Source organism: Alosa pseudoharengus, unplaced genomic scaffold (assembly GCF_046254945.1).
Source record: "Alosa pseudoharengus isolate Yale_2024_CS ecotype anadromous, Long Island Sound unplaced genomic scaffold, YU_APseudo_1.1 YU_APseudo_1.1_scf_14, whole genome shotgun sequence".
Taxonomy (NCBI): domain Eukaryota; kingdom Metazoa; phylum Chordata; class Actinopteri; order Clupeiformes; family Clupeidae; genus Alosa; species Alosa pseudoharengus.
The window spans coordinates 36,211,693-36,221,174 of NW_027468609.1; the positions used below are offsets into that span (position 1 = coordinate 36,211,693).

The 9,482-nt window shown below is 42.1% G+C and overlaps 1 protein-coding gene across 1 annotated transcript; it reads right to left on the reverse strand.

Annotated features, from left to right (window-relative positions):
* Positions 1–5,453: 5,453 nt before the first annotated feature.
* LOC143122585 (transmembrane protein 233) lies at positions 5,454–8,173 on the reverse strand. The gene is made up of 3 exons (XM_076283379.1): positions 7,940–8,173; positions 6,137–6,271; positions 5,454–6,036 (listed from the first exon to the last, which is right to left on the reverse strand). The coding sequence occupies exons 1-3, from the start codon at positions 8,135–8,137 to the stop codon at positions 6,025–6,027; spliced, it is 345 nt and encodes a 114-aa protein (XP_076139494.1). The 5' UTR covers positions 8,138–8,173; the 3' UTR covers positions 5,454–6,024.
* Between the last annotated feature and the right edge of the window lie 1,309 nt (positions 8,174–9,482).

Sequence of the window (9,482 nt, forward strand, 5' to 3'; positions counted from 1 at the left end):
GTTGCCGAGGGTGAGCGCTCAAATGAATCATAGCCTTTTTATACAGTATATCTTCCTCTTATCCTCCCCTGATAACAACGCCCCTGCCAATTGGTTCGGGAAAATGAGCTGATGCTTCTGTTTGAAGTGCATCTGTTCGAGGGGTCCCTATTTTCTCGCACTTTGCATATTGCCAGCCTTCTAATGGAAGTGAACACATCATTACCAACAGCTTAGAATTAATTTAGTGTCTAAGCACCCACAAGTGCCACAAGCCACAGAAGCCATGATGCATGATCGGTGTTCATTTCCATCAGCCATGACATTATTTTCAACATACTGAGACGTGGTAGGGTTATTGAATAACACTATCCTATGATTTCATGATTGTGCGTATATTTCTCACCATTTAACATTCGCCCCATATATTCCTGTCATAGTCTCTTTGAAAGCTTGCCGTTTTGATTGGGTGATTTAATATGGCTTTCCCCTGCATGTGTCTCGTGTGGATCGCTAAAACATACATGCCTCGTAAGGAGGATTGTACACACGTGACTCATGTGCAGAGGGGAAGCAGCTATGCTGGGAAGCTCCCAGGTGTGATGGCTCAGGTGGAATCAAGGCTGTGTCAGGATAGCCCCTCTCTGTACTGCACACCTAGTGCAGAGAACTAGCTGTGCCAGCACAACTGTCCTGAATAGCTGACTGGAAAAAATGATGTGGTACTTGTCAGACACGTTTGGTCGCCAAAGTCAGCATTGATTTCTTAGTGCTTATGGACAAAAGAAATTCAGTTGAATTCTCTCAAATAATTGCATCAGAGAAAACCAGCTTCAGTCAAATTGTTTACAGGCAATTTTATTCAAAGCAACACTGTGCAGCAGTGTCCTACCTCTTGATGTGTTTTATTTATAAGTGATTCGTTTTGGGTATCTGCCAATTCATCTTGAACAATATTTTGTACTGCTGCTTTAAGCTTTCATTTCATTAGTCGTTGAAAGCATTTGACTGTTTCACAGTAGTCATAGGTAACCCATAGTCACAGTCATGCCACATTTCTGAGGTAAATCACCAGTGGCCAAACTGCCTGAGGGGAGAGTCTATCCTAATCCTGAGTTTTTTGCATTTGCCATGGACACAGGAGCTCTCCCCAGGTCAGGACTGGCTACTGGTTTGTTATGGAAATGTGGCCTCTGTTTACCTATTTGTGGTTCTGAATTACTGGGCAGGAGAGGGGCACAACAGAACACTTCCGTTTGTTCACCTAAAGGCTACTGACATTATTTTTTGTGTATTCCTGTGTGTGTGTGTGTGTGTGTGTGTGTGTGTGAGCATGTGCGCATGTTAACCCCCGGATGTTCATTAACATTCCTTTTGTGTATAATGTTTCCCTGCCTTGAGGGTCTGTGTGTGCTAAGCAACAGTGATCCGCGGGGGTGTGGAGGTGTGTGTTGAAGTGGAAAGCTCTTTAACGGCTGCCCATCCTGACCTCCTGACGCTCTTGGGGGTTTGTGGTTGGTCAGCACAGGCCCTGAGCCCCGGACTCCCATAGAGCTGGTCATGCAAAACATGCCAATGGTCCACCAGTGGTCTGGAATATTCTACACAATGTGCCTGGGTATGATGTAGTTCTTTGCTCCCGTGCAAGACAATAACGCTAACCATGAAATTTGAACCTAGTAGTCCATTATGTTTCATGCCTGTTCAGAAACCCCATAGTTAGTGTGAGTGTCACTGTGTGTTAGACTGGCAGCAGGGGCAATGGTGTCAGAATGGTTTCAACTGTGATGGCTTCTGCATTTGTATTGTTTGAGTTTTGTTGTTTCTCTGTTTACTGCCTCAGTAATGAATACTATGTGTCCTCTGGTGTTGTCTCCAGCTTTGCTGTAATGAGAACTGTTGTGAGAAGAAATCCTTTGGCAGTAGGCTGGGCTGTCAGGCTGGTATGCACACTTCCTGTGAGTGTTCAGGTGAGGGGGAGCACGTGGACTGTGTGTGTGTGTGTGTGTGTGTGTGTGTCTATCTCTCTGCTTGATCATCCAACAGCAGGCTCCTCCTTCCCTCTCTCTCTCTCTCTTCTCTGAGCTCAGCAGCATTCTCACGACTATCCCGTTCCTCCTCCTCCTCCTCCTCCTCTCCCGAGTGGGATCAGTCGGGCTGCCCTGCTCTGTGGGGAGTGCATGAGCTCGCAACAGTGGGTGTGGCACCTCCATGGCTCCTCTTGAACAAACACTGGGCAGAGATAGCACCAGCTGGCCAGGGCTATAGGACTCGGCCATGTGCCAGCCCTGTTTACATGAGCCCCGCGTGGCACACATAGCTGGAGTACTGGAGCCTCCCTGATTGGCTGGGGCCACACAGAGAGAGAAGGCGTAAAAATATACAAAAGATGGAAAATAGTGCCGTCACGCTGTGCCAGACTGTTATTTATTTGCGAGGTCAGGATGGCAAAAGTTAATAAATATTGTTCTAAGATGTTTGGAAAACTGAAGCTATGGTTCAGTGGCGTAGCAAGATTTCATAGGTGGATTGGCATGGTGTAGGTTTCACTATGTATTTGTGCTGTTTTACTAATGACTTATGACTAATGACCAATGTGTCTGTATCTCGTCACTAAGCTCAGATTGAAAGTAAAGACTGCAGTCATATGCACTCTGCTCAGGCAGCGCTGAGAAAGTTCCCACATGCCATGTGACTCAGCAGCAGGCCACAATACAGGATGTAGGAGGCTAACGAGAAGTAGCCAGTGATAGCCTACACCTACTGGAGGGAAATCTGCAGCTATATTTAGCCTTTGATGAGTGCTAACGTTACAGATTGAAATACAGAACCCTCTGGAGTCTGCAAAATGCTGTTGCTGCTCATGTGTATGTGTGTGGGGATAGTGGTGGTCATGGTGGTCATTGGGGTGGGGGGACATCATGCTGCAATTCAGCAAGAAGGGAAGAGACAGAGCAGGAGGGGGATCAGGTGAGATACAGAAGAAGAAAGAACACGTAAACTGTGATCAGCAGACTTTTTACAGGTGCTTTTTGCTCAGTGAACTCTCAACTATATTTTTAAACCAGTCTTTAGAGGTAGCAAGATTTTGGAATGTTCATCTGTAAATTCGTTTTTTTTTTTTTTTAAACCTTCATATGACTTGTCAGTCATTCTGCTAAACTGCTAAAGCTATTAGTGTTTTGCGTCCTTGGTCGGACACTCCAGTTTTGCCTCCAAGCTCAGGAACAGCTTATTCAGCACTATGACCTCAAAGGTATTTCCAAAACACATTAGATGGCAAGATAGCTCACTTTAACAGCACAAAGGTGCTTTTGTTCGTATTTTCAAGGCAAGTCAAGTTAGCTATTAAGCTTGTGTTAGTTGAAGACTATAATGCCTCTTCTATAATTCTGCTTTTACCTGCCTTGCAGAACTTCTTATAGTTTATTTACCCCCAATCCTATGTCACCTTTAGTCCTGCATCTACCTTTAAACAAGAATTAAACTTAAATAGACATTAAATATGTTTCCAAGAAAAATCTGAGGCACTCATGAGGATTAAATATTTTAAAAAGCCTTTATTCTCTTTGTAATTGTTGATTTTTAAAATATGCGTACGCGTTTCGGCATTACTGCCTTCATCAAAGCTTCACAAAATGGTTGCTATTAGCCATGTGATCACCTGTTAAATTGTAGAAAGAACCCAAAGGCAACCATTTTGTCAAGCTCTAATGAAGGCAGTAACGCATAAGCATATTTTGAAAATGTAAAGCCATGTGAGAATAAAGGCTTTTAAAATATTTAATCTACATGAGTGCCTCAGATCTTTCTTGGAAACATTTTTAACCTGTTGGATCCCTTACTGAAGAACACCAAAGGAACTCCCAGTCCTACACCCTAGCAGCACTCACAATTAGTTTTTTGGTTAAATTGACGTTATCCATGACGTTATCCAGGGTAATTTGAAGAGAGTCCCCACTGAAGGTAGTTCTACCTGTGTTTCCCTGTCATCAGTTCTGTTCCAGTTCAAATGTCATGAGTTGCTCAGAGGTCAAAGGGTCACACTCTCAGCTACTTCATTGTGATTTTGTTCCGCAGGCACATCTATGCAAAACTGACCACAGAAGTTTAACAGTGCGTCTTCGTCTTTTTTATTAGATCACATACTGTGCATGTATGTTCTTCAAAGTTAAATGCATATCTGTACATTGAATAGCAATGGAAATGTTGAACTACTGTGTATATACTAATATATTGCTCTTGGGTGCTCCTTGTTGGTCCCCCCCCCCCCCCCCCCAATCCCAATCCTCCCCCACCTTTCTTATGCAGCCCTTGCCACTTAATCTACTAAACCCCTCTTCTACTGCACTTTTTACCCCCCCCCCCCCCCCATAAATGCACAAATAGGCTGACACCAGACATAATTTCACTTCCAGTAACTATATGCATGTGACAATAAACTTCCTTGTATCCTTGTATCCTTGTATATATTTATTTTAAGACTGCTCATGTAAACCAGTGAAAACCTTTAAACCTTAAAACAATGTTTAAAATCACCTGAATTTTTTCAGCTAAAATAACAAATTATGGTAAATCATTAATATAATACTTTACACTGCTAATGTACAACAAAAGATTATAATGAAATGAAATCACTAAAATAAAATAAAATTGAAAATGTACAGTTGTAGAACTAGATATGTGCAGAGTTCGCACTGCATTTATTTCCACTATAAAATGTTCAAAATTTGCATCAAAAGTAAACTTCTTTTCAATTTATCCACAGCATTAAAGACATGATCATATTTGCCCATGCACCTCAGGCACATACATTTTATTCACATTGAATGGATTAAAATATAATAAATATGACGGGGTGGTACGTGACGGGTGGTACATTTCATGATAAAATGGCTCTAGTTATCCAATAATGGTCAAGTTATTGACTTAACATACATGACTTCAATTAGAAATGTCATTTGCTTAGCAATGATAGTTTTAAAACTGTAATGAAAAACAGTTATTCCTGTCTAATTTGCATGACGGGGTGGTTGGATTAAGCTTGACAGACCCCCTCATAGTAATGAAAAAACAACAACAAATAAACAATGTAAAAGAATGTCAGAATTTTCTGCTCAGTTTCTTGGGTGCTCTACAGGCAAACATTATTCAAAATTGTCTTTGTGATTTCATTTCAAGTAACAGTATGCTATTTACAGACACAACAAGTTAATGTGACGGGTTGGTAAGTCAAACAAAGGGATGCAAAAAAAAATCTAAAAATCTAATAATATTTACCAAATATATATATATATATATATATATATATATATATATATATATATATATATATATATATATAATATATATATTATATATTATTATATTATATAAATAATATATATATATATATTCATAAATAACCATAATATTCTGAATAAATATGTCTAATGTCATCAGGAAAATAGATTTAATTCAGAAAATAAGTTTAAACATTTACGTGGTGATATTTTAGATGTAAATGGCATGTTGGTCAACCCAGACACATGGAAATTGCCATGCACTTGTGTAAAATGGTTAAAAATAGTGTGACACTCTTTAAGAATTGTATTTTATTGTACATCATGTTAACAAGAACCCTTGAATTATTAGCTTTAGGCTTTAGAAACACACTTTGGGTCTAGTTTGTGCCTAATGCATCTCATCAAATGTCGTGGACACAAATGGCACCCGTTTCATAGAATGACCCATTTGATGTCATTTGAATGACAGAACTGTTTGCTTCCTGACCTCTTCATTGATTGAATATATTCCTGTGTCAGCCATTGATGGTCAGATCCACAGCCCAAGAGAGCTCCTGCAAAGTCGAGGACAGTGAAACCATCCCTGGAAACCAAAGTTGGGCTGGAAGACCTTCTTACCACTATAGGGATTACATTCCAGTGATGTTCCCCAAACCCCTTTTCTTTTCAGTCTGTAAAGATAGCATTCCTATCCATGTATATTCACCCACAGATGCACAGGTTAGGAAACGATGCCTCCACCCTCAAGAATTGTCTTCCTTCAGAGTTCAATCTGTTTTAAAATAACGAAACATTTATCATCATTGATTATGAGACATTTTAAGTCATTATACCTCTGTCAGATCCACAACAATACTGGAATTGTATTTTACCAGGGCGAATTGGACAACAAAGAAGATGATGATGATGATGATGCCAATGATCAAAGAGGCGATGGCTACGTGTAACGCTTGCTTGCCAAGCCGCTTTGAGCCCTCGTAGTCACCCAGTTCATAGCTTTTCCTCGACTAGAAGAAGAGACAAAGAGAGAAGAGACTGTTTGAATGTTTGCAAATGGCAGTTCTTTCAGCTGGAAGTGGTTTGTTATTCATGTCTATCCACCATTTTGGAAGCGGTTAGTCTGTTGAGATCAGCACTCCAGATGATTCTCAGGGCTTTTCAAGTCCCACACTTCTCTCTGTCCTAACATCCACTCAAATTAAGGAGCCAGTTTGGATGCTCTACTTAAACCATTAGTATTGGTTTGGTTGTGTAAGCAGCATGGGCCAGCAGCTTACACTCTGAATGCCAAACCAGTCCAAACTTGAATATGTGGAATGAAGCTGTTATTCTGAGTAGGCACAATTGGGCTTGATTAGTCAAGGCAAAAAACACTTCCAAAACCTAAAGGAATGTTGAAATCGACTGCACCATTCCAGCATATTAGTCATTTACTTTTCCAGTGCCAAATTACCAATTACCAATCGGTACACAAACAACGAAAAGTGCCTTTGTGAATTATGTGACGCAGACAGCCATTATGTGCCTGGAAGAGAAGAGTGGGCTGGCATTTAATGTGTTCACCATGGCCTGTCAAGAGAGCTGAGCCACTGAGTCTGCAGCAAATCTTTATGTGAGAAAGTTCGAGGATAGAGCAAGCCGGCTGCATTACTGCATTAACTGTGATCTGTAATCCTCTCTCAGAGCCAGAGAGGGAGAGAGAAAGAGAGAGAGGGGGGTGAGTGAGGGGGCATAAGACATATTGGTGTGTGCCATTGCCTTGTTTATGGGGCACATGTGTGTGTGTGTGTGTGTGTGTGTGTGTGTGTGTGTGTGTGTGTGTGTGTGTGTGTGTGTGTGTGTGTGTGTGTGTGTGTGTGGCCAGAACAGTATATTCAGCCAGTTCAGAGATGAAACCCTGCCATGTAGACAGCTGCTTTATTCATCACCCGCACACCCATATTTCTCATCTACCCTGAACACTCTGAACCCTGCGGACCACACACACACACACACACACACACACAGAGAGAGACAGATAGATGAGATAGAGATCCTTTAACTCTGTCTACTAGTCCAGCAGTCTTAACACACCTCGGCCTCTGGCCCATATTACACACGGGTCAGCAGCAACCCCTCGGAGTGCTGATGAGCATCACACATCTGACACATGTCAACAACCTATTTTAAGGGCTGGGAGTGAGAGGCGCTGAACAGGACATGTACTGTACGCTTCTCAGACATGGCATGAACAATCTTTCGGCTTTCCTTCAAAGTGCATCTGTAAAATACATCTGAACCTTCCAAATGGCAAGCCGTGGCTTTTGGCCACACACATTCAATATGTACACACGTATGTATATAAAATGCATTGGAGGTGATTGTGTCCCCCTTTTCTCAGAGTAGGGACACAGGCTTCCAGTTGTCCTGGTCGTGGTAACCCCACACCAGCAGTAATCCCACTCTGGTTCCTCACGTGTTGCCTGACACACGACAACTGACATGCTGACAGGTGAATCCTCTCTACATTCTCTGTGGGAATGACATGCTCCTCTGCCATTGCCTCAACCTCCCAGCGCTCCAAGCACACAACCTTAAACCCGCTTGGCTTCTGAAGCCCAGAGCTGTCCAATCATAATAAGATGCCAATGGACCAGGTCCCATACATTTTCCCCCCTGACGTACACAGCACTTACCATGAGGGAGAAGACCAGGGCGACGATGTTGACCGGGTAGGCTGGACAGAAGCAGGTGAAGATGGTCAGAATGAGGTAGCTCTGCACGGGGGGCGGCGTAGGGGCCTCCGCATTCCAGCTGTGCTCGAAGTCCGCGCTCCCATTCAGGGAACTCTTCACGTCCGAGTGCGGCATTCCCAGCGCCATCACTCCAGACATGTACACACACACACACACACACACACACAGTCGCGAACTCACACACTCTTAATCACAAAGACACACACACACACTCTCTCATGCACACAGAAGAGTCCCCGAGCAAAAATAGGGTGATGAGTTTAAAAAGAGCGTAGAGAGAAAGGAAAGACAGGTGGATGGCAGACTGATGAAAAGAGAGAGCTGTCTGGGAGCGCAGAGTCTGTGCGATGTTTTGAGGGTTTGAGACTGAGGGCTGGGGCGAGGTGAGGGTTGTGGGGGCGGGGGGGTGACCCAATTGGTGCTGGAAGAAGCAAACACATTTCCAGAGAGGGCGGGTGGGAGAGACGTTTGGGGGTACGTCAGGGTACGGACAGAGAGCGAAGGAGATGGGGGGGGGGGGGGGGATAGGCAGGGGGGGTTACATAAATTTGTCATTTTTGTTCCCCTTGATGTCAACCATTCATGTTCCATAGGCCTGTCAACGATGTACATACAAGCTCTAAGTTTTTACTAACAAGCCATTCTGTGAGACTGTGGTTAAAGTTTTTTGGTGTGCCAGACTGTGTTGATGGAGAGTAATTAGCCTGCTTTCTTGAATAGCTCACTTGTCACAGCATCTAAACAAAACCTTTCTCTGTGGCAGGCAAATCCAGAATGGGGGAGCCGTTATGGCACTGCTGGATAAGTGCTCACTTTAAGAAAATAATTGCACTCAAAATTTCTCTTTAAAAGATGCTTTGTGTTCATAAAGTGCTATAAAATGTATTACACATTCACTCTTATAGTAGTTATGCTGTACCTTCTGTCACAAAGTCATAAACATGACATAGAATATGCCATATAATGTTTCATGACAGGTTATTTCTGATGGGAATGAGAGTGTAACTGTTGCTAATAGTCATTAGCAGCTGTTGTTATTTTCAGCTAATATTATCATACATCAGGGAATGTAAAAATGGCAAAAGAAAGTGTTTACACTACATTAATGTATCATTAGACATTGATTTATTACAGGATGCCTCCATGAAAAATAAATGACATGACTTGGTTATATTATAACAAATCATTCAACATTACTGTCACTGATACATATTCGTAATAAAGTGGCTCTCTCAAGTAGACTTACTGTAAGTGTTCTCAAGTGAATTTGACAGAGATGAATAGTAACATACGATTTTTAACTAGCTTTTATATGAATACACTTCAGTTTTTAGTTTGTTTTTAGACTCATCTCTTCCGTACAAAAAACAGGACCGTTTAATTGCCATTTAATTTGTTTGTGTATGTGCCACATACGGCATATAGGTGTATGCCATTGCCTTGTTTATGGTTTATGGTGTGTGTGTGTGTGTGTGTTGGAGTG

What these genes read in the sequence shown, in the direction of transcription:
- LOC143122585 (XM_076283379.1), bottom strand. Translation starts at nt 8,137, where the DNA reads ATGTCTGGAGTGATGGCGCTGGGAATGCCGCACTCGGACGTGAAGAGT. An exon ending in CCCTGGTCTTCTCCCTCATG is followed by an intron (nt 6,272 to 7,939) that starts GTAAGTGCTGTG and finishes CTCTTCTTCTAG; the next exon opens with TCGAGGAAAAGCTATGAACT.